This window comes from Balaenoptera musculus, chromosome 1, assembly GCF_009873245.2.
Source record: "Balaenoptera musculus isolate JJ_BM4_2016_0621 chromosome 1, mBalMus1.pri.v3, whole genome shotgun sequence".
In the NCBI taxonomy this organism is placed as follows: Eukaryota; Metazoa; Chordata; class Mammalia; order Artiodactyla; family Balaenopteridae; genus Balaenoptera; species Balaenoptera musculus.
Window position 1 is genome coordinate 19,983,553 of NC_045785.1, and position 25,451 is coordinate 20,009,003.

Below are 25,451 nucleotides of genomic sequence, written 5' to 3' on the forward strand. Positions count from 1 at the left end.
GCTGCGGCGGGGGAGGCGCAGCCGGGACTGCGCGCTCCGCGGAGCCGACGGGGACCGGGAACAGGTGATCCCAGCAGGAACCCGGAGCCCTACCGAGTTGGCTGGGCGGGAGCCCGCACTCCCGGGCGCAGCTGCAGCCGCCCCGCCGCGGCTGGTCGCGAAAGGCGCCTGGCTCCAGACAGGGGGCCCGACATCCCTCGGCTCCCGGGGTCCCAGGAAGCCCCCTGTTCCGCAGGCTCAGAAGTGCCTGCCCTCTCTCCCCGGCGCCCGCTCTGCGGTGGAGCAAAGTTGTAGACGTGTCCCGATAGCCAAGCCCCGCCACTGTCGCGACCCGGCCGGGCCGGCGCGCTCTCGGAGCGCAGCTGACACGCCGGCCCCGCCGCCGCCTCTCCCCCGGAGCCGGCCCCCTCTGGAAACTGCTTCTGAGGCTAAAACTTTGGGCCGAGGGGCTGAGGGCGGCTCGGCGCGGGGACGAGGCCTGCGTGCGCCCCTCCGCGCCGACAGCCTGGGCGCCGCGGACGGCATGTGACGGCCCCGGCGGCCGCCGCAGCGCGGGAAGGCGCGGGCCCCGCGGGCTCCGGCCGCTGCGAGGAGGGGCCGCGCGGCGGCCGGAGGGAAGGCTGCGGCGCGCGGTCGACCCTTGCGGGCCCGGGCCCCGAGCCGTGCCGCCTCGCTCGCCCGGGCCCCGCCGAGGCTGCTGCTCCCCCGTCCCGGCGCGGGAGGACTCGCTCCAAATTCCCTGAACTTCAGGAGCAGCCCCCGCAGGGCGAAACTCTCAGGGACCCCCCACCCCGGGCGGCGCCCCTCGACGACCTCCCCTCGCCGAGCCCCCTGCTGACAAGTGCCTGGACTCCCAGGGCCTCAGGGGCCCGGCCGGTCTGACTGTCCCCAGCCCCGTGCCCGGCAACGATGCTCATGAGGAAAGTGCCCGGCTTCGTCCCGGCCTCCCCGTGGGGGCTGCGGCTGCCGCAGAAGTTCCTCTTCCTTCTCTTCCTCTCCGGCCTCGTCACCCTGTGCTTCGGGGCCCTGTTCCTGCTGCCCAACTCCTCTCGCCTCAAGCGCCTCTTCCTGGCCCCCCGGACCCAGCAGCCCGGCCTGGAGGCAGTGGCCCAAGTCGCCGGCCACCCCCTGACCCGCGAGCAGGAGTCGCCTCCCAACCCGGCCCCCGCGGCTCCAGCCCCGGGTGAGGACGACCCCAGGAGCCAAGCCAGTCCCCGGCGCAGGAAAGGGTGGCTGCGGCGCACCCGCCCCACCGGGCCGCGGGAGGAGGCCACGGCGGCCCGGGGCAGCGGCGCCACGGCCCTCAGACCGCAGGAGGGGAGCATCCCCTCTAGCTTTGACTTCAACGCGTTCCGGAGCCGCCTCCGCCACCCGGTCCTGGGCACTAGGGCCGACAAGAGTAAGGAGCCCCAGAGCCTAGTTCAAAGCCAGCGGGAGAAAATCAAGGAGGTAAGGATTCTTCTCCCCGCACAAAGGGAAAGACCCTCTTGTGCTTCCATCCATTTCCCCTGGGCCCAGTCACTCCCGGGCTCCCTGGTCTACTCTAGGTCCTCCAGGCACACTCTATATCCTCCTCCCTCCTCCCAAACTTCCCACCTTCACTCCTGCCTGCACACTTTTCCACTACCGGGTTCAGTTAATCATCCCCACCCCTGATGATAGCTGAACCACTGGACCAACTTTCCCCCACCCCCAGACTCTGGTCTTTCCAGTCCAGTCCTCAGCCCAGATGGGCCCTGCTCCCACCCTTTGTGGAGATGCTAATAAGATTTTTGTGGAGTTGCTAGTTAGGCTCATTAATGGACACCCTTTCTGTTTGAAGGGGCCAAGAGCCATGTTCTTTCTCACTGTGTGTCTTTAAATCTGACATCTCCCAACCCCCTTTAGGATCTGCTACCTGGAAAGCCAGGATTTGAGGGGTATTTGGTGACCTGCAAGTATTTTGTAGTCTAGCCAGCAACCTACAAGCCAGAGGATGTTGTGCATTCTTGATAACTGTTTCTATTGAGCTTTGGAACAGCTGTATGTAATTGCATGTGATGCAAGGAGCAATGATCACTAAGGCGGTGGTAATGTTACAGAAGCTCTGATGTTATTGGCTTAATGTAGCAGGTCTTGGACTTGTTCCCTGTAGGGATTGTACCAGAGAGGGGTTAGAAGGATCACTTTGAGTCTGAATCTTAGTCTTAATTTAAGAAACCAAAAGCAAACACAGCCTCACCGTGGCTTGAAGACAGTTGCCAAGCCACCACTGATAACTAAATGTTCTGCTCAACCCGTAAGAGCTGCCTACTGTTGGAGCCGCCTGCGTGAGTTTTTTGCCCAGCACTGCAGAGGGGGCTGCAGTGACACCCCCGGGCCACGAGGGGGCTGTGGGCAAGCAGTGGGCCAGGGTCTCCTCCCTAGAAAGGAGAGGATGCTCTCCCCATCCCCATGGACCCAGAATGAAAGGACTGCTTCTGTCTGGACTTCTTGGTTTGCTGCAGAGCAGTCAGCAAGTCTGCCCTGATTTCCAGGGAGAGCAGGCAGCAAGAGTCAGGACCTGCCCTGTCAAGACCTGCTCAGAGCCAGTGGAGAGCTTAGCTGTCCTCCTCTCCTTGTCCAGTGTATCCTGTCTCCCAGCGCCCACCTCTCCCTACCTATCTCTGCTGTTGTTACTCAGCCTTCTATGCTAAGCCCTGTGGAGACTCTATCTTAACTAGCAATCACTGGACATTTTGTGATGTCAGTATAGGAAACCACAAAGACGAGTCCTTGTTTCCCGTGTGCAAGCGCACACTCTCAGTTTCCAAATTCTTGTTGAAATCCCAAAGGTTAATTGAAGCCGGGAACTTGCAGTAGCTAAGAAAGGGGCATCATTTCTCCCCCACTGGTTAAGGAGCTGTGTTGTTGAGTACTCACCTGAACCACCCCAGCTCCCTTTCCTAAAGGTGCCTCTGAAAACATTAACCCTTTCAGACCTCCTTGGAGGGCAGTAACCCGCAGTGAAATTACATATAAACTATATGCATGCAGTTTTTCACGGGGTGTAGAGCTGCCATCAGATTTTTAAAAGGATGCCCCAAAGGATTAAGAGTTACCTACTGTCCTCTTCAAAAGGTGCTTTCTGCATTTGCATCTAGATATGGGACCCATTTCTGAAAGCCTGCGGTTGGGAGCCATGATGGGAAGGGTGGTGGGCTGGCTAGCGGGGAACCGGGTTCTGCCCCTCTATACAAAGAGAACCTCCCTTGTGGGCAGAGGCTGTGGGCAGTGACTTGCTGCAGCGGCTGGGGGTGGTGGGAGGTGTGGAGACTCTGCTTTGCAGGTGGATGTAAAGTAACACAATGGGTGGAGGTCTATGTTGGTTGCCAGATGTCTGGATCTTTCCATCTGGCATCGCTGTACACCCCTGGTAGTAGCTGGAAGCCTGCTTGTCTATACCTGCAGTTGTTCAGTGAGCCCCCTCTTACTATCTTGAAGACCTTAAGCTCCTCAGAATGGAGGGGACGGGACTATATACACTATTATATTTTGAAGCCCATTTTCTCTTCAGGCTTCTTTAGTTTGGACCTCCCCCGGTCCCCAAACAACCTGAAAAAATGTGGGACAGAGTGTTTGTTTTAGCTGTTAACACAGAGTTAACGTCCCTGGTGTCCCACCTGATGAGGAATGCATTTGACAATTGCTGGAGGATGTCTTTATTTCCTTCTCATCTAAATTTCTATCTGTGCCATGCCCACGGGTAGATCATTTTAGAAAGGCGCCTGTTTTCATAAAAAGGGACTGTTGCTTTCCTCTCTGGCTTGTTTTTTTCCAGACATGGATTGATTAGACCCCAGGAGCAGAGGGACAGCTAGCATCAGATAAAAAGGGCTCTGTTCTTATAAGATGAGGTTTTTAAAGCGAAAGTAAACTTCAAGAGAGATTCAGAGAAGGTGAATAAGGGTGAATGAAGACTGGACACTTGGGCTCTAGATCAATGAAGTATACTTATGAACATTCTAGTTTGAGAGATGGACATGGACTCAAGGTCTCTGCTGATAAGATGGGTTGAAGCTGCATGTTGTGGGTGTAGACACATCAGGAAACAATCTGTCACTAGAACCAACATTTTCTCCTCAGTTCGCAATTTTGGAACCTTGGAGGAGGCAGTGTGGTGGAAAGGGGAATCCAGAGAACATTGATTCGAGTCGCAGCTCAACTGTCTGACTTTGGACAAGCCACCTCCTCTCCTTCCTGGACCTTATTTTTCCTTCTGTAAAATGGGATGAGAGAGGGAAGAAGAGGCTGGTCACATAAACTCTTGCTTCCAGACCTGGCCCCTAAGTAGACTGCCAGTCTGGCCAGGGACTCCTTAGCAGCTGGGCTTTTCCCAGCTCTGTTTTCGGCATGTCTTAGTTCCATGAAGTCAGGGAAAGTGTTGTGTTGTTGTTGATGATGGTGATGGTGTTCACTGTTGTATCCCTAGCACCTAGTCAAGAGTAGATACTCACATAGTTGATTAAGTTAAGTATTCCTCTCACCCATATTGAACTTTAGAGATGGGATTGAACAGTGACAGATCCTCATCTTGGGATCATGGAGAGTAAAGGGGTTGGTGAGAATGAGAAATGGCTTGCCAGCAGCCTTTCCTTTCAGATCTGATGATAATATAGGAAATTGTTGTTATAATTATTTTAGGGGACCTTGGTCATAGGTGGGTTTCTCTTCAAGTTCAATAGACTTTTCTCACACATGACAAGAGTTGGGAGTGAATAGCTGGTCAGGGTTACATCCCAGTGAAAGGTTTCAAACTATGTTGTGTCCTACTAATGATGGTTGGTTGCTGATCTGGAGCACCTCAGTTGTCCCTTCAGTGAAGGGAGCTTTTGTTAAAGGGAATTGGGCAGAGTACGGCTGTGAGAACGTAGCACTGGAGTGGGGCTGCCCCTAGCCCATAGGAAGAATGTGGATTGAATTTTACCCCCATCCCCGTCCCCTCTGCCCAGTGCCCTTGTGCACCACTGTATGTGGCAGTCGCCCTGAGTGTCCAACCTGGGTTCAAGTCCTAGCCATGCTATCAACCTTGGCCTCAGGGGAAAATTCCTGTTTATCACTGGGCCTCAGTTTTCTTGGTAAAATGAAGAGACTGGCATTTAGGGGGCCTTTTCTCTCCCTCGCTCCCACCTGTTTACTGTTTTGTTTATGGATCTGCCCAAGCACCTAGAATAGGATATGACACTTAGTTGGAGCCCAGATACTTAGTTGGAGCCCAGAGTGGCTACAGTAAAGATCTATAAACTAACAGTTAAGGTGACTGGTGGCAGAAGCTGGGTCTTCTTCCTGCGGGTACATGGAATTCTAAGAGTCATAGAGTAGGGGCCACAGCAAGGTTTGGGGGCTTGGCTCTGTGACCCACGAAGCCTTTTAGAAGTCGCAGTAATTTTCCAAGTGCAAGTCTAACTTAAAGGGACTGGAGAGGTGGCAGCCGTGAGTAAAATCTTTCATGCCTGGATAGCAGGCATCTGGAGGATGCCCGAATCACCCTGGAGTCTCTGAGACTTGGCAGGGAGTGCCCCAGCTCTTGCCTTCCATGTCTGCTGTGTTAAGCCTCCAGGATATTGCTCGTTGTGATATGTGACTATGTCTGAATAAGTCATCTTGGCAAATGATCTTTGCTCCCCATTAATGGGCTGGTTCGTTAGTCATGTGTGGTTTCTCTGTATATCTGATTTATCACTGCTAGTCCCAGGGACAGGCAGAAAAATTAAAAGGCTTTGTGTTCTTTGTAGCATGTGAATCTGAGGCTGTGAGATGTTCAGGATAATTAATATTAGGAACACCTCAGATTTAAATAGCTTTCCTTCGAAGAGCTCTGTTTCAGTTGAAAATCCACTGAAGACTTTTCTCCCTTGTCCTTCAGTTTCTCTCTTGTCCTGCTCTATGATACATTTAATATAGACAGGAAGATTGCCCTATATTAACCAGACAGGTCCCTTGGGAGACCCTTACATCATAAGCCCAGCTATATACTTCATTCTTCTTCCTTAGAACTGAGCACTGCAAGTAGACCAAAGCTCAGACTTTGTCCCCACCAGGTGTATGACTTAACACCCACAGGTTGGGTGGATCTCTGCTTTCACTGTAAGCTGCACCATTATTTTAGGGACTTGGTGCAGGCATTCCAAGAGCAATTGCTTCTCAGGCCTCACATCCTTAACTCTGTCTTTAGTGTTAGCTTTAGAAACAAATAGTACAATGACTTTTAAAAGTCAGCTGCTTATTTCACACTGTAGTTAGCAGGGGGGTAAGAACATAGACTCCCCTGCAGTTTTCAGAGTGACTGATTTATATCCGAGCTCAAGAAATGCCTTTTCTCTAGCTTTTCCCGAAGACTGATCCATTACTCCACCAAAAAATAAATATTGTGATATATATCAGGCATACTTTGCTCAAAGGGACTTACATCTTTTCTCTTACTGAAGAAAATCAATCAGGCTCGCAGATTGGAAAGCCCCATGCAGGGAAGCTGTTTGGTAATCTAGGTGGGCAACGAGCCTGTGGGTACTGTCTCTGGCGTGGGGAAGGTGCCTGACTCTGCATCCTAAGTCAAGTCTGCACTAAGGGAGGTGGTGGGGACTTCAGGAAATTCTCTCGCTGCCTTGCTTTCTTTAGCCAGGTCAGGAAAGACTTAACAAGAGCATTATGGACAGGATTCAGGAGAGCATAATGGGCATTTATTACATTAACTTTAAAAGAGGGGCCATACTTGGAGCAGGGATGAGTGTCATGAACCAAGGATTATTATTATTCCAGTTCTGTGCATCTGCAGTCCAAAAAGACCAGGCTCATTCAAATAAGCTCTGGTTCTCGATTTCCCACTAACCTGGGGCCAAGGCCTTATGCACAAGTATTTGCATAATTTGGGGAAAACAACAGACTTTTTAAGCTGTGTATTCTCATGGCAGATGATGGTAAGAAAGAAACTGGAGATTCCTTAAGGACTTCTGAGGACTCAAGGACCTCAGTCCCACTCCCCTTCCCTCTTTCACCCCCACTAGGCTCTGGGGGCTAGTTAATAGCCAAGGCAGTATGGTTTTGGTTCTCTTAAATGCAGGCTGTGGCTGAGATTGCTGTCAGACCTGTTTTTTGGTGTCTCCATCCCCAAAGAGAACTGAAGCCACGGAGACCATAGCTGCAGGCTGTGGCCTCAGTGTGGTGGTCCAGTTGTAGGTATTTCTTCCCTTGAGAAGGCTGTTTTCTAAGATTTGGGTTGAGGGCTCTCCAAACTCAATAGGCAGGTGGTCAGAACAGCTCTTACTCACAAGGGGGTCTGAGTATGTCTCTTAACTCTGAATTTTCATTAATTAAAGGCTAAGACTAGGGCGGTTGTCCATCTGTTTTAGTGCAGTACCAGAGTGGTAACTTTTACAGAAGAAACTTGGGCGTACTGATTAGTGTCCTAAATAGATAAGCAGTAATTATGCTTTTACCTGGCATGCTCTGGGAGTCAGTTGCTCTACAGGCAAAACTTCTAGGCAAATACCTTTCACTAAATAACAACCATTTTCAGTGGCTGAATAATAGTAGATTCTTCTCCCCTCGTTCCACCTCTGCAATGACTTGGGGTCACCATAAAATCCACTGTGCAATACAGCATGTCCCATAGGGCCTGATGAGTCATTTAGGTAAGACTGCCGGCCTCTCAACACCTGTGTTTTGTGTTCTCATCTTATTTTTTTACAACAACCCTGTGATTCAGGTGCTACCTATTTATTTCAGTATAACTTACATATAGGGAAATGCACAGATCTTAAATACACAGTTTGCTCAATTTTAGCAATTGCAGAAAACCATATAAACAACACCCCTATGAAGATACAGAACATTCCCATCACCTCAGAAAGTTCCCCCTGCTCCTTCCCAAGCAGTCTCCCATCATCCACCCCCAACCACTGTTTTGATTTGTTGCCAGAGATTAGTTTCACCTGTTCTAGAACTTCAACTAAATGGAGTAGTGCAATATATGCCATTCTGCGCAAGGCTTCTTTCACTGAGGCTAATGTTTTTGAAATTCATTCATGTTGTGTGTATCAGTGTTTCATTCCTTTTCATTGTTGAGATGTATTCTGTTGTATGAATATCCCACAATTTGTTTACCCACTCACCTGTGGTTGGACTTTTTGGTTGTTTCCAGTGTTTGGCTATCAAGCTGTTCTGAACATTTTATGTGCAAGTCTTTATGTAGGTATATTTTCATTTCTTTTGTGTCAATATCTAGGAGTATAATTGCTGGCTAATAGAGTAAATGTATGTTTAACTTTATAAGAAACTGGAAACACTTTTCCCAAGTAGTTAGACCCACCAGCAAAGTGTTGAGAGTTCTGCATTTCCACCAGCACTGGGTATTGTCCACCTTTTTAGGTTTAGCCGTGCTATTTGATGTGTAGTGATATTTAATTGTGTTTTTTAAAAAATATTTATTTATTTATTCATTCATTCATTTATTTTGGCTGGACTGGGTCTTAGTTGCGGCATGCCGGATCTTCGTTGCGGCGTGCAGGATCTTTAGTTGTGGCACAAGGACTTCTTAGTTGCGGCATGCAGACTCTTAGTTGCGACATGTATGTGGGATCTAATTCCCTGACCAGGGATCAAACCCAGGACCCCTGCATTGGGAACGCAGAGTCTTACCCACTGGACCACCAGGGAAGTCCCTTAATTGTGTGTGTGTGGTTTTTTAAAATAATTAATTAATTTTTATTTTTGGCTGTGTTGGGTCTTTGTTGCTGCGTGCAGGCTTTCTGTAGTTGTGGCAAGCAGGGGCTACTCTTCGTTGTGCGTGGGCTTCTCTTGTTGCGGAGCATGGGCTCTAGGTGCGTGCGCTTCAGTAGTTGTGGCACACAGGCTCAGTAGTTGTGGCGTGCAGGCTCAGTAGTTGTGGGGCACAGGCTTAGTTGCTCCGCGGCATGTGGGATCTTCCTGGACCAGGGCTTGAACCCGTGTCCCCTGCATTGGCAGGCAGCCTCTTAACCACTGTGCCACCAGGGAAGTCCCCTTAATTGTGGTTTTAATTTTTGTTTCCCTTTTTTTTTAGAAATTCACGTTCTTTTAATTATTTATTTATTTATTTATGACTGTGTTGGGTCTTCGTTTCTGTGCGAGGGCTTTCTCTAGTTGTGGCAAGTGGGGACCACTCTTCATCGCGGTGCGCGGGCCTCTCACCATCGCGGCCTCTCTTGTTGCGGAGCACAGGCTCCAGACGCGCAGGCTCAGTAACTGTGGCTCACGGGCCCAGTTGCTCCGTGGCATGTGGGATCTTCCCAGACCAGGGCTCGAACCCGTGTCCCCTGCATTGGCAGGCAGATTCTCAACCACTGCGCCACCAGGGAAGCCCTGTTTCCCTTTTAAATATTGATATTGAACATCTTTTCATATGTTTATCTGCCATTTTTTATCTTCCTTTTAAGTCTGTGTTCAGATCTTTTGCCCGCCTTTTTTAAATTAAAAACAATTGAGTGTTTATTATCTTACTGAATTTTAGAAATCCTTTGCTCATTTTGAATATGTCCTTTGTCAGATGTATATACTCATACTCTATGGTTTGTCTTTTCATTTTCTTAATAGTGTCAGTCAAAGAGCAGAAGTTTTAAATTTTGATGAAGTCCAGTGTATCGATGTTTTCTTTTATGGTTAGTGCTTTTGTGTGTACTTTAAAAAAAAAATTCTTTGTCTACCCCAAGGTCATGAAGATAGTCTCCTTTTAATTCCAGAAGCTTGATCATTTTAGTTTTTACATTTAGGTCTCTCATCTGCTTCAAATTAATTTTTGTATATGGTGTGAGGTAGGGGTTGAGGTTCTTTATTTTCATTTAAATGTCCAGTTGTTTAGCACCGTTTGTTGAAAAAGCTTTCTTTTCCCCATATTGCTTTGATAACATGTTAGCTTAATTTACTATGTGTATGTAGCTGTATTTCTGGACTCTGTTCTATTGATTTGTCTTTATGCCAATTCATACTATCTTTTTTTAAGTGTAATTATTAATATAAGTGGGTTTAAGCTAACTTTTTTTTTAGAGTTTTCATTCATTTTTTTGTATCATTAATTTTTTATTTTTATTTTTTTAATTAAAAATTTTTTATTGGAGTATAGTTGATTTACAATGTTGTGTTACTTTCAGGTGTACAGCAAAGTGAATCAGTTATACATATTTCCACTCTTTTTTTAGATTCTTTTCCCATATAGGCCATTATAGAGTATTGAGTAGAGTTCCCTGTGCTATACAGTAGGTTCTTATTAGTTATCTATTTTGTATATAGTAGTGTGTATATGTCAATCCCAATCTCCCAATTTATCCGCCCCCCTGCCTTATCCCCTGATAAGCATAAGTTTGTTTTCTACATCTGTGACTCTACTCCTGTTTTGTAAATAAGTTCATTTGTACCCTTTTTTTAGATTCCACATAAAAGTGATATCATATGATATTTGTCTTTCTGTGTCTGACTTACTTCACTCAGTATGACAATCTCTAGGTCCATCCATGTTGCTGCACATGGCATTATTTTGTTCTTTTTTATGGCTGAGTAATAAGCCAACCATCTTGCTATTTGTTTCCTGGGGTTTTTTGGTTTTGTTTTTTTTTTTTAAGTTTTTTATTGAAGTATAGTTGATTTACAATGTTGTGTTAGTTACAGGTGTACAACGAAGTGATTCAGATATATATATATATGTAACCTTTTTCAGATTCTTTTCCATTATAGGTTATTATAAGATATTGAATATAGTTCCCTGTGCTATACAGTAGGTCCTTGTTTCAATTCATACTGTCTTGATGCTGGGGCTTTATAGTAAGTCTTAAAAACAGGTAGCATGATTTCTCCATCTTTGAACTTCTTTTTCAAAATGGCTTTAGTTATTATAAGTCCTTTGCATTTCTGCCTACATTTGAGAACAAGCATGTCAGTTTCTGTGAAAAATCCTGCTGGGATTCTGATTGGATTTGCCTTGAATCTATAAATTGAATTCCTCTGAACATTTCTTTTTATGTAGGTCTACTGGTGACAAATGCTTGCAGCTTTTGTTTTCTGAAAGTGTCTCTATTTTGCCCTCCTTTTAAAAGGATATTTTTGCTTGATATAGAATTTTAAGTTGACTTTTCCTCCCTTTCTTTACATGAAAGACCCATTGTCTTGTAACTTGCATTGTTTCTGATAAGAGATTAGAGTATATTCCCCTGCATGTAATGTCTTTCCCTTCCTGTTGGATGCTATTAAGATTTTCTCTTTATTTTTAAGTCATTTGACTATGCTGCGCCCAAAGGTGGATGTGATTGTTTATCCTTCTTGGGGCTTGTTGAGCTTCTTGTGTCTATAGGTTGATATTTTTCTTCAATTTTGGAAAAATTTTGAGCCATATTTTTTCAATATTTTTCCTACCCTAATCTGTCTTTCTTTTAGAACTCAACTTACATAGAAGTTAATTTGCTTGATATTTTCCTAGAAGTCACTGAGTCTGTGTTCATTTTCTTTTCAGTCTTTATCTCTGTGCTTTGGTGTGGATAATTTATATTAACCCATCTTCAATTTCACTGAACTTTTCTTTTGTAGTATTTAATCTGTTGTTAAGCCCACCCAGTGAATTTTTAATTTTCAGGTATTTTTTTACTTCTAGAATTTCCATTTGGACCTTTTTCATTGTTTTGGGCTCTCCAATGTTTCACATCTGTTCACTCATTGTTTCCAGATTTTCTTTTAAGTCCTAAGGCGTATTTGTAATAGCTTTTCAAAAAGTCTTTATTTGCCAACATCTTTGTCATCATTGGGTCTGTCCCTGTTGACTGTTTTCTCTCGTGGTAATGGGTCACATTTTCCTACATCTTCATGTAACACTAGTCATTTGTAAAAATGTTATGCCAAACATTGTGAATGCTACTTTTTTGAGATTCTAGATTCATCTGCTTTTAAGCAGTTTTTCTCCCCTCTTTCTGTTAGGCTGTCAGCTGTCACTTCTTTTGGCTGTCAGGATACCTGCCTCTGGCTGCTTTATTCGCTACTCTTCCTATTTTGCTATTTTCTAACCTGCAGATGGCTAGGAAACCATTCAATCTAGCTTGTTAGCATTATATATAAAGTACAAATAAGTAGACCTTGAGTAAGTCTCTGAAGACTCCTGAATCAAGTGCACAAACTTTAATGTGTATATTTTGGTATAGGTTAGATATTTAAAGATTCCTATTTATTTTGGTAATTGGTATTGGATGCATGAAATATAATTTTTTGTTGAAATTATATCCTGAATAGATACAGTAATTCTCAAAGGGTATCTAATTTCTGGTTGATGTCATCTTAAACTACTTGTGCATTTTTTGCTCATCTGCTTTTAGGTGTTAGAAGAAATATTTGCTGATATCTGTGATGTTCCAGCAGTCTCCATTAGTGTGGCTTTCCTCTCAGGATTTTTTAATCTGTCAAATATTTTCTCTGGCCTCCCTACCTTAAGTGTAATGATTACTTTTTAAAACTTTGTTTGTAAATCCCCACATTAAAAAAAAACTATTTGTATAGTCCAAATTGCTGATTACTGGTCAGACGGAAGCTAAATATATATGGCTGAAGGATTTCCAAGGACTATTCTGTGGGATCTGATCTCCTATCTTCCCTCACTCAAGAAAGTTCAATACGAAGTAAATGTAGTGTTTCATTGCAAAGGCTACCTTTAATTTCGCTTGTCTCATTTGGGGTGGGTGGGAGTGTTGAATTAAAGTTACAAATCTCTTATTTAAGATCCCTCTCCCCCATTTTCCTTCCTGGAATGAGCTTTTAAGAGGTTAAACCTAAACTTTGCCAAGTAAATGCTGATCTCCTGAGAAGACATTTTGGCACCTTTTTTGTTTTCTGTACTTGTGTTCTTGACATAAATCAGCAAATCTTCCTCCTTTCCAACTCTCCCAGAAGCCATTCTCCATGTCTGTCACATACCTTACAGAGCTCTGGAGTAGCCTTGGTTTTTAATTATTAGGATCAGTGGGAAAAGAAGACTTAAGTTTCTTGCTTTCAGAACTGGACCTTTTAGAGAACAACCGATAAATATAATCAATTTTGCTACTTTAGAGTATAAGGAAACCCTTTATAGAGAAAGGTTCATGTTTTGACAGAAAAATAGCAGCTCAGTCTAGAGACTTCTCTAGCAGTTTCAGATACAGGCCTTTTGGGGTGTATAACTACGTAAAGGGCAGAGACTCCACACTGATGTAGTCTCAGAGGTGGTCTTGTGTAATAGCCACCCTATAATCATGGTAGGAGCTCTGTGTCTGATTATTGATCCTTGAGTAACTAAGAATGGTAGCAGAGTGGTGTCCATCCAGATGGGACTGAGGGAGACAAACAACATTAGACATTTTCTGTGATTAGGCCCTGGATTAGATTAAGGCATAATTAGATTCTCTGTGCTCTGAGTAAAGGGCTCTTAAACTTGGCACCAGTGGGAGCAGAATTCTGGTTTGTCAGCCCTGGAATTGAAGTTTTCTTGCATGTTAGAAAAGAGGCTTCTGACTCTCTGGCCCCTGTACCATCCATTGTCTTTTAAATTCTCCCAGGGAGAATTTCCAGGGGGCCTGCTTGGAGGGGAGTGGGGCCTGGACTGGGCTAATACCTACCCCCTCGTGGACAGATCAGATCAGAGATTCCTTGTGTGTATTCTTAGTAGAGCCCTAGCATCCCGTTAAGAGTTTAGCTGATCCCCACAACAGTCTTGTGGCATACACGGCATGGACCATAATCCCATTTTATAGCTCAGAGAATGCACACCCTGCAAAGGCAGTGACCAACTCCAGGCCTCGCCAATTTAAATTGTGATGCACTGACTCAGACCTCCTCTCCTGACTCTTTGGTTGACGTTCTTTCTATTATGTTATCTGAGGGCTCAAGGGTGACAATTTAGAAGAAGAGTTTTCACTTTGGGATGAAATAACCGAGATAATTGTCATAGTCTTGGTAGACATTCAAAAGAACTGGTCTCATGAATCTTTAGAACAGGGATTCTAACCTTGAGTGCAGTCTGGAATCACCTGGGGGAACTTAGTAAATACTGATGCCTGAGTTCCTATCCCAGAGGTTCTGATTTAATTAGTCCGGAGTACAGCCTGAGCGTTGGGATTTTTAAACACTTCCCAGATGATTCTAATGTACAGCTATGCTTTAGAACTCGCCTATTGTAGTTTTGTCTTCACCGAAGCTGTATCTCCTTTCTGGCTATATTTCCCTTTTACCCACTCATGGAAGAGGTTGGAAATTTTCTATATTTATTAAGACCAAGACCAGGATCAGGTAAGAAAAAAAAATGAGCTAGAGAAAAAACTCAATTAAAACAGTTTTCCAGTGTTAAGAACGTATACCGTTAACATCAAGAGAAGTCATACATTTATTAAAATTTTAAGAAAAAAATCTTGGAAACACTATCTATTGAGCCTCAGTTATATACTGAAAGCTATGCGAGCTAAAGGAAAAGTAGAGATGAGTCTCTGGCTTTAAGAAATTTTATAGCCTTTTTTTTTTTTTAATTTTTTTTCTTTCTTAATTAATTTATTTATTTATGGCTGTGTTGGGTCTTCGTTTCTGTGCGAGGGCTTTCTCCAGTTGCGGCAAGCGGGGGCCACTCTTCATCGCGGTGCGCAGTCCTCTCACTATCGCGGCCTCTCTTGTTGTGGAGCACAGGCTCCAGACGCGCAGGCTCAGTAGTTGTGGCTCACGGGCCTAGTTGCTCCGCGGCATGTGGGATCTTCCCAGACCAGGGCTCGAACCCGTGTCCCCTGCATTGGCAGGCAGATTCTCAACCACTGCGCCACCAGGGAAGCCCAGAAATTTTATAGCTTGATAGTGTCATGCGTCGGAATCACTTCCCACTACATACGGATGCATAGAGGAAGGGAAGCATTGGTTAGCTGCATAAGTATTTGCCTGTCCCACCTAGATTTTTGGGGGGGAAACAAGCAGAACATAAACATCTGGAATGAAAATATTTGCTCGTCCGGAAGTTGATTTCCCAAAAGCCCATCAACCTCCCTCCTATGGCTGCCTCTGCCCCTTTCCAGCTAACAGAGGAGCCTTTCACATTGCTGCTTGGGCCCTAAAATCAAGTAACAGATGCTCAGGCAACAGATATTGAAGAAGTGGAAAAAACTGAACCCAGTCCCAGGTGTTCAGACTCAGGGCAGCAATGCTGCAATTTCATATCATCACTGCCTTGCCAGGTGCTGGATGTTACTGAACCTGAGAATTGCTGTTCTGGGTGGATCAGATCAAATCTACCCAGGCCACCTCCGCGTGGAAGCTGCAGGAGGTGAGACTATGCCATAGATGAGTGTGAGCATCCTTCCCACGGCTTAGTGACGGTCCCCCCCCCCCCCCGAGAGCTCTGTTTCCATGCAAGAAACCTTTGAATTCTCAACCTGTGCCAAGTTGCAATCTTTCGTCAGTCTGCCCCAACTATTTCTAGCAAATTGTTTGGCTGACATGGCATATAGAACAAGTCCTATTCATGCCAAACTTATTTCATTCCAGCTTCAAGCAGTGGACATTTAGTGTAGGAGCATTAATGGAGAGGCAGACTTCAGAGACGAAATTTCCTTCTGTTGCTAAATCTTATGTTAAACCATGCTTACTCAGAGGCCTCTGGCTGCAGGAAGCAGTGACGAGGGTGGAACTTGGCAGATGGCTGTAGCTGTGGCTTCCTGGAGGCCTGTGCGGGGAGACAATTGTTTGTATATTGGCTTTCATTTATGTATTGGTCTTATTTTCATCTTCCTGAGGTGCCCAGATGCCATGGTGATAGATTGGTTGGAAACGACTCATTTATCAGGGTTCCGTGGGGGATGTAGTTTTCTTTCTCGTGTGCAGTGGAGTCTAAATGTTTAATTAGATGCTGAGGCATTTCTGCATGGGTCCCTCTCTGCCGGCCCTCCCAGGTGGATGCCATTCCTTAGTTTGGAGAGGGTCTGGGGCTTTCCTGGACCCAACTTCCTCTCCCTTCATTTTCTCTTGATGCAATCCTCAGTCCTTCCTCCTTTTAGCTGCTGTTTTTTCCCCCTGTCATTTTTGTTCTAGAAACTGCCTTCATGTGACTGCTGGAATTTGCAGAGCAGATTCGTGTTGGAAACCTAGTTGTCAAACAGGTCCAAACCAGACCTTATGAAATAATGTAGTTGAGCTGATACACAGTGAGAGGAATATTAACTACTTGCTGCTTGTGTGTTTTATTCCAGCTCAACTTTTCCAGAGAACTCACCTTGTTCTTACCGCCTGCCAGGCAATGCCCTAGATGCTGAGGATGCAAAGATGAGGCTTCTGTCTCCTGAGTACCACATCTAGGCAGGGTGCGACAGGTGTGTGTGTGTACACAATTGTAACACCATGGAGGTGCCCAAATCAAGGGGTGAACAAAGGGCTGGGAGTCACATCAACTTGAGGTGAGCTTGGGGGAAAGGTTGGTGTTTCAGGCAAATGTGGAGAATACCAGGCGTAGTGGGCTCGTCGGAGAGCAAGAGGCTCCATGTGCTGGATCTGGGGGGGGGTGTTCCAGGTGTGGATGTGGAAGGCGAAGTTTGGAATGGCCAAGGTTTCTACCTGGGGTCAATGGGGACATCAGGAAGTGGGGACAGTGAGAAATCCTAGGAGGGGGAGATGAGTTGAATTCCAGACACAATAAAAATGATATGCCTGTGAAATCCAGGTGGTTGGAAATACTGGTTTGGGACTGTTTGGGGTGATGGCACAGGAGATGCGGATTTAGAAGGATGGAGTGCTGGGGGCTGAAGACTTGAGCGCAAAACCATTCGAGGAAAGCCTGGGCAGAGAGGCACAGGGGTCAGAGCCTTCAGGAGCATAAGTGTTTTAGAGAAGGAACAGAGATTTGGGGAGCAGATAGAGGCAGGTAGCCGAGGGACCAAGAGAGCTTCCTTTTTCCTTTCACCAATGGTTCTGCCACGCCTGGCTGCCCGCAGAGCCCTGTACGCAGCTCCTGGGCTGATGTGGGCTTGCAGCCTGGTGCCCTCTCCTGAGCGGCCTGCCTTTAGTTTCCTCTCTTCCTCAACCACCTCCTGGCTTCAGAGCACTGTCTTCACTGGCCACAGACCCCTCGGCTTTCCTTCCTTGCTGGCATCAAAGGTTAGAGAGTCTGTACCTCCCCTTTGTTTTCTGATTGTATATCAGGACCTCTGCTAAAAAGAGCTGGTGTTCTGAGCTGTCTGCTCTTTAATTTCCAACTGAGAGCCCAAGAGCCAACCTGAGGACGGTGTGTGAGTCTTTCCCGGCCTGATGCTGAGTGAGCTCAGCCTTGTAGCAGAACATGGGGAGCCCTTCCTTCATCTCCTTTCTAGAAATAGGGTGTGTGCATCCTCCGGCCTGACCACACACTAAAGATTCACAGGCCAGCTCCTTCCTCAGCGAAGGAGGAGGTCACGTGTTGGGGGAGAAGGCACGGTTTGATCTTCTCTGCTGTGGAGGAAAGGAAGACATGTGGAGTGGTGACAATGCATTTTGTCTTTTCCCTGTGACCATGAGCGGTGACCAGATCCCACCACGTTCTTCTCAGCTTGTGGCCAGCATCTCTGCTCCAATGGGAGTGTTCTCTTGAAACGAAGCCCCTGACCACTAAAGGGAGGGTCATTTGGCAAAGTCCCTGCTGAATCTGCCATCTAAGGCATGTCTAAGTGGCATTCTCACCCAGGCCACCCTTCCAGACTTTCTCCTGAGAGCTGAGCCCCACCAGTGCTGCATAAGGTGCCCTGTGTCCTGGCCTCAGCCTGGGATTGAAAATAGGCTGGACCGTACCTCTAGAAGAAATCCTGAAAGCTCTGGTTCAAAGTAGTCCCTGTCTGGTTGCAACCTGGTAGTCCTGGCTTTTTCCGCCTTGCCCAAATCATTCTGACTTTTCCTGCGGTGGTTTGAGCATCTTACAGTCTGAATATTCAGGTCTGCTCATCCTCCTGGGGTAACAGGTGCAACGCGGCCAGTGCTGGTCAATGCAGGTTTATCGTCATCGTCGCAGGACTGAAAGGTGTGTGATGTCTTTCTCCCTCATGGTCACCGTGTTTTCAACAGCAGCTTGGGTTGGGTTGTTCAGCCTCCTCAGAGAGGCGCTGAAAGCTGAAGAGAGTTCCTGTTCCTTCGTCCGTGCCTGTCCTCATAGAGTGTTTATGTTGGTTGTAGCAGCCCCACCAGCTAAGGTGAAAGTGTCCAACTCCCAGAGTGCACAACTCTGTGCACATTTGCAATGCTGCCCCCTGAGGGGCCCAAGCCAGCACCCCCTCTCCAGTCCTGGAGCTCCGGAGACCCCAAAGTCTTAGCAAGTCTGCAGAGGCTGCTGGGGGCACCAAGGAACTGCATGCACTGCTCTGTGAGGTGGTGACTTTTTTTTTTAATTACAGGTAGAATACACATAACATTTATCATTTTAACCGTTTTAAAGTGTACAATTCCGAAGCATTACGTACATTCATGGTGTTGTGTGATCATCACCACTATCTCATTCCGGAACTTTTTCATCCCTCCAAGTGGAAACCCTGTACCCACTGAGCAGCCACTTCCCATCTCACACCCCCACCTCAGCCCCTGGCAACCACCCATCTGCTTTCTGTTTCTATGCATTTTTCTATTCTGGATCTTTTACATAAATGGAATCATACAATATGTGGCCTTTATGATGTTTTCAAGGCTCTTCCATGTTGTAGCATGTGTCAATTTGATTACTTTTTCTGTCTGAATAATATTCCACTGAATGGATATACCGCATTTTGTTTATCCATTCACCTGTTGATGGCCGTTTGGGATACTTCTACCTTTTGGCTATTATGAATAATGCTGCTATGAACATTCATGTACTCTTTTTTGGGTGGACATATGTTTTCAATCCTTTTAAGAGTGGAATACTGGGTATCTGATAATTCTATGTGTAACTTATTGAGGAATCGCCGGTTTTCCACAGCAGAAAACTGTGGAAATGTTTATGCTCTCATCAGCAGTATGAGGGGAGGTGGTGACTTTTGGAGCCAAGTGTGCCAGCCCCTCTGGCATAAACCAAAGTCGTTATCTGGGGTGAGCCTCAGTGTAGGGGAGCTGGGACCAGGGACGTCAGAAGTGAGTTTCTGGGGAACTCGGACAGAGTTCACAAGTGCAGCTGGGCAGGCCAGGGCCTGGCCCTCAGGGGTGGTTGAGCCTCTCCAGTGTGGTGGGCGTGTGTGATGGGAAGTGTATGGGGCAGTGCCGTGGGCAGTGGAAGGGCCACGTGGTGGGCTCAGGAGGGCTGATCCAGGTGGTGTCTGTGAGTGGAAAGTGTTAGACCCTGAGCCTGGGATGGTGGCAGAGTGTGTCCTCACCTCAGGGAGGACAGGTTACAAGTAGAACAAGGAGGCAGGCCCAAGCCCAGCTCATAGATTAGGCTGATGGGGGGAGGTGAGGGTGGCAGGAAAGGAGTGCTGTGATGGGGGAAAGGGGCACTTCACTGGGCTCCAGTATGGAGGTGCTATCTCTTACCCTGAAGCAATGCTGCTCTCCTAAGGCAGAGGCGTCTGGGGTTGAGTTCTGAATCAAGCATGTGAAGTGAATCACATGCAGTCAAAACTATTCTTGAAAACTTCTCATTGCCAGGACCCAGGCCCTTGGAAACTCGAAAGGCAAAATTTAGCTTCTCTTGTTTGCTTTCCAGTGGTGGCTTCTCTTTCCTTGAAACATGGAGGCCAAGGTCTAGTTTGAGTGGGAAGGAGTAATGGGGAGAATAAGGAGGTTGGGGGAGGGGTGGCAGGTAGGTAGAATTGAATATTTGAGGCCTTCTGGCTGCTGTACTGACTGGCTTAGGACCTAGGGTAGGTGTGGGGCCTGGGAGGACCAGAAAGGCCAACATCAGAGCCTCTGGGGCTGGGGAGGTGTTGCAGGACTGTACTCTCACCCTTGCTGTACCAGCTCCTGGAGAGACTTGGAGTCAGGCCACCATAAACCCACAGCAGCTCCAATGGGCACAAACAGAGGTGGGGTGGCCCCTTCTACATAGCCACGCTCTGGGAGCCCAGGCTGCATCTGGCAGAGGTCCCCTTAGGGGTACATGGGCCAAGCCAGTGCCACCTTATGAACAGTGTTATAGTTTATCAGCATTACAGTTTAATAGTGATGCTTCTACATCCGCTGCCTCCTTGAAGCATCTGGTAATCAGGAAGCATATTCCCCATTTACAAATTGAGGTTTAGAAAAAGAATGGTTTTCGAATTTCCATGATTAGGAAGAGGCAGAACTAGGACACCCACCTGGGACTTCTGGCTCTAGATTCAGCATTCTTTTTATTTTGTTCTTCTTAGGGAAGCTGTCTGATACTGGTGCTAATCTTTTCCTATACTCTCTTTGGTAGAATAGATGATAGTCTAGGGGTCATGAGGTGCTGGGGAAGGATCAGGGTGGTGTCTGATTCTCATGCAGGTAGCTCTCCCTCTCTTCAGGCTCTCGTCAAATGTGAGATGGATCTGTTTTCCCTGCCTCTGCCAAGGCCATCCTGGCCCCCCAGCTCTGTGCCCCATCTGTCTAGGCCCCTTTCTGGGCAGCAGCCTCTCAAAGAGACAGCCCTCATCTAAAGCTGGGATTTTTGGGTCAAGCCTCAATTCTGACGAGGCAGAGTTAGCGTCTCCGGCTGCAGCCTCAGCTTTCAGCAAATGGTAAACTCTACTTGAGGGCAACATTCAATTATGAAAATCTATTTCTCTTGCCACATTCAAAAAGTCTCCTAATGTGCCTTTGTGCACTCACAAATTTAGTGACACATCACTAAATGTGTATGTGGTTGCCATGGAAATGTCTCTCTTCTAACATGGCATTCCAAGAGCAAAGAGAAGGGAAGTTTTCTTTGTAAAGAGAAGCAGAGCAGAACTTGGCTAATTGTCATCATACGAATCCCCAAACTGTCATTCTTCCCCGACTACCAGTCTCCTGCTTCCTGTCAATGACATAATGGTGGAAACCAAATCAGCCTGCTGCGTTTCGTGAGGAATTTCACGAGCACTGTTCTTAACCTTTATGCCAAGCATGCACCAGGAAGGACCCCAGGACTCTTGATTTGAGTTTTCACCTAGCTTAGAAATGGTACCTTCCTGCACCGCCTAGCACTCGCCACTCGTAAGCACTTGAGTCTCAGAAGGACTCTTGGCACCTGTTTCTTTGCAGAACGTGCAGGCTGAGCAGGTCTTCTGAAGATGCTTTGTGTTTTCCACCAGAGACTCTGAGCTTCAGTTTTTGTTGTTGTGACCAATGCACCATACAATGACATACAGAGCACACTAATACTAAGGCGCCTTTTGAATGTCAGAAATCCCAGATATTTTCCTAGCAGCGGTGTGAATCCACAGAGTGTGGGGAGAAATGGAGAAGGAGACCTAAGAGAGACCTAAGTCTGGCTGATGCCTTCCTGTCTCTCTGGCTCACCCTGACCCTGTTTTCACCTCTGTCCCGTAGACTTTACCTTGACCGAGCCTCTCTGTGGCCAAAGAAGTCCTCGTATTTCTGGACTTTACCAGCAACTTCTGAGGGGATCCTTGGTCCATATTGGCTGAGCCTTTGATTGCACCTGCTTTCCCAGTCTTGGGGCTGGGTAGCTGTTCTTAATGGTTTTGAAATTCAAGCTGTTGGCCTTTTTGCTGTTACGGTTTGCCAGTGGTGAGCTCTGAGATGGGAACCTCTGCCTCTTGCCCTGAATACCTGCCTAGGAACCTAGCTGTTCTTTCCATTCTCAGCTGCTCCGTATTTCTCTGCAGGACCCCTTGTCCTGTGAGGCTCTGCTGTCATTTCCCAAAAGCAGGAGATGCTTTCAGGGCTTCAGAGGCCATCTGCCCATACACGTGTTTCTGTTCCTGGCGTCAAGTACACATGTGGCTTATGGGCTGGAGGGACCAAGAGTGCTGGACTCCCTGCCTCCAAGGGGACCTCAGGGTTCCTGGGGTTCTGAGAGCCTGCCTGATGCTCTTCTCCAGCTGCCCTGCCTCTGATGGAAGGATCTGGCTCCTGTCCAACATCACAGGGTGAACCAAGAGGTTGAGCATATTCCAGCCTTGTTGCTTTTCTTGTTGAAAATGCCAGGGTGCTCCATCTTGCCCATAACTGTACTGGCTCCTAAGAAGACCTTTAGCCACTGGCCATGCTGAGCTGACAAAGTGATGGGACAGAACCAGCTTCTGACTCAAAAAGCAGAGGGTATAAATGCTGGCAGCCCCCGTGTACACAGATCTGCATCCCCAATGCAATCGGGGTCCTGTGGGTCTCCAATTACCCTGGGCATGAGGCAGGTCTTTTCTGCCACAAGACAGATTGTCCTTTTTGCTTTTATAATTCAGGTCCTCAGCATTGTTTCTTACCCAACGTTTATTTCTCCTACCCTCAAGGGATGGATGAGGAGGTATCTGGTTCATTGCTGGGCTGTGACCTTGGTGAACACGTGTAAGTTTGACCAAGAGCTGAAGGATCTAATGAGAAACTCTGTAGGAGTTTGGAGCCTTTTATTGACAAATCAGTGCCTGGTACTTACCATGCCAAGGCCTCGAAGAGACTGGTCAACCTCTGCTTCCGTGTAGTTGCTTCTGAGCTTGTTTGGGGGCCTGTATTGGGAGTTCCTGAGAGAGACCGGGTCAGCCATTGTCCACTTGACTCTGTGGCCTCTCTATGGCTTAACCAAGTCTCCCCTCCAGCAAGGGACAGGGGCTTCTAACCATAGGACACTCTCTTTGGGACAACACAGAACTTATCTCTGACATATCACATCCAGAGTTCTCTTCCTGCCATTTTAGACTCTGATAAATCTTCCACATTTGGATGTATAAATGGCTGTTAGGAGAGCTGGCTGCCCTTTTTTGCTCTTGGCTTGTGCAAGTAAATATCAATTTAGTCCTTACAGAATAAAAATAAAGGAGGCTTGGTTGTCTCCCTGATCCACAAACCCTGTAATTCTCACCTGGAAAACCTGGCTCTCCTATGTCAGATCATTTTTAGGACAAAGGCTAAAGGAAAGCTTTATTGCTCTTATGTGAGCTTATTTTTTCATTTGTCCATTTAATAAATAAGCACCCCTCCAAGGACAACTGGAGGGGATTGGCTTGGGAGAAAGGGAGTAAATGACCACAGCCAGAGTCAGGGAGGGAAGCTTGGTTCTGGAGAGATTTCCACCTGCTGGACACTCGGAATGGGGTCCACCGACTAACAAGCAAACATTCTAGAAATCAATGGATGCCAAGACTCAGGTTCTCACCGCTGAGTTCTGGAGTGCCAACTGGAAACCCTCTCCCACCCTTTCTTCTGTCCCAGAGGGGATGTGCAGACCCACCCTTGCCGAGACTCCTGTTGTAACCAGGCCCAGCTGGGCAGAAAGACAAACTGCCCAGCTTGAGAGGCGAGTGGGTTCTTGGTTGCTCTGGCCCGGGGCCCTGAGCTTGCTTGGCTCTTCAGCTGTACTTTAAGCCTCTGTCCCAGCTCACAGTCTTGTTCTGGGGCTGGGAGGGTTGCTCCTGGCTGCTTGTTGCCCTGCAAGTAGTAGGAGTGGAACAGATTCCTGTCCCCACTCTGCCCTTGTCATCTGTGAGCAGCTTCCCAGCAGGTAGGAAGAGTACCCCATGCCCAGCCCTGTGGCCAAGACTCCTCAGCGTCGGGCAGTGTCCGTCTTTTCTGTGTCTGCGGGGCCGTGACCCAAGTTGAGAGAAACACCATTTCTTCAAGGCAGATGCTCTCTGCAGGGAGAGGCTAATGTGTGCTCCTCTGACTCTTGTCACTGAACAGGTCACACAGAATTAACCTGCTTGCCCTTTAACCACAGACAGGTCCTTCTGGCCTGTTAGAGGGCATTCTAATTGCTACCCTGGCTGGGGCCTGAGGTCAGCTGTCAGAAAGAAGGAAGGATGCTCCCCGTGGGGAAAATCTGTACTTTGGGGGGAATAGGAGGCTTATCTCAGGTGTCCTCCCACTCCTGGGTTGTGGGATTTAGAAAAGCAATTAAGTCTTGTTCCATCTGAGGCATGTTAGTGCCAGGACCCACGTCAGGGCTGCGGTGGGTCCCGAGGGGGCAGGGCGACCCTGCTACCTGCCGGCAGTGGCAGAGGCCAGCCTGGGCAGGGATTGCTGAGTGCTCTGGGGACCCAGAGGGCCTGTCCTACTTCCCAGCAATGACCACCCAAAGCCAAGTGCTTTATCCTTCCGATGAGCCCCTTCATAGCAGCTCCTGACTCCTAAGAGTCTGCCCGGCTGACCCTGAGGCCTCCAGTCCCTTCCCGAGGACACGGGAGATGCTCTGCTCCCGGCTCAGCGCTGAGGAGCCTGCGCTCCGTGTGGGGGCTGGAAGGCCTGTGTGGTTCCCATCGAGGCCCCCTGACTCCTGCCTCAGGACCGCTGCTGCCTTCTGGGTTCCTGTTGGGAAACAAAGGGCTTCTCTGAGTGGCCCTGGGACTCTTGCAAGGAGTCCTTGCTGCCAAAGAAGTTTGCTCAGTGCGGCGGAGTGGCGTTCTCCTGGAAAGTGAGACTCCGCTAATGTGTTCTCAAGTTCTGTTCCAGCTGGCATCCGCCATTCCCGCTCCATGGGCTGGAAGGCCCCCAGCACCCCGCTCAGGCATGGGGCTGAGCCACTGGCAGCACTTGGCACGAGGCTGTTTAGCAAAGACCAAAGCCTGCTGCCGGCCTCAAGTCAGGCCATCTTTTCCTCTGGCTCGATGGGTCTTGCGAGCTGGGACCAGAGCCTCACAAGGCACTATCATGAGGGTGCTTCGTCCTGAAGAGAGCTTGGGTGCCCTCCTGCCGACATGCAGGATGAACAGGGGGCCTTAAACAAGGTACTTAACCACTGCCCCAGTTTCCTTTTCCGGACAATGGGACCATCCTCAGGGTTGGAGTCTGTATCAAGTGCTTGGCCGAGTTCCTGGCACAAAGTAGGTGTTTAATCAATATTAGCTTCTATTGTAATGTCTCTGCTGAGACCCCTGAAAATTCCCCATCACTGCTGGTCATAAGCCCCAGCTCTGCAAGGGGCTTATAGGAAACCATCTTTTTGTGCTGTGATGTGGCCACTCTGCGTGGCTCATTCACATGCCTTCTTGTTAGATGTCCTGTCACCCTGCCCTGGATGAGGTCCTCTGGCTTCTCAGGTGAGGAGCTCCACAGACTCCCTGATTTTCCTGAACCCTCGTGGATCCAGTAGGGGTCACTGTCCTGAGCTGAGGGGCCGTGTCAGAGTGGGTATTGGTCTTCAGCTGCTTTCCCCAGAACTGGGCTGTTGCGGCTGCCCTCAGCTTCCCTCTAGTCTGGCTCCTGGCGGAAATTTGCTGAGTGGCCCGGCTCTTTTCTAGGGGACAGGGGGTGAGGCATGTTTGGGAGGACAGTATTGGGGGACTGCTCTGTCTCTGAAACTTGCTTTCTATCTATTCCAGTGCTTTTCAACTGGGGTAACATTTGGCAATGTCTGGAGACATTTTTAGTTGTCACAACTG

The 25,451-nt window shown here is 47.7% G+C and overlaps 1 protein-coding gene across 1 annotated transcript in view; it reads left to right on the forward strand.

Moving 5' to 3' along the window:
* Positions 1–760: 760 nt before the first annotated feature.
* Positions 761–25,451, forward strand: part of MAN1C1 (mannosidase alpha class 1C member 1) — a 132,145-nt gene continuing 107,454 nt past the window's right edge. The window contains exon 1 of the mRNA XM_036859573.1: positions 761–1,449. Within this exon, the coding sequence (XP_036715468.1) occupies positions 910–1,449 (540 nt within the window). The 5' untranslated portion in view covers positions 761–909. The remainder of the gene's footprint in view (positions 1,450–25,451) is intronic.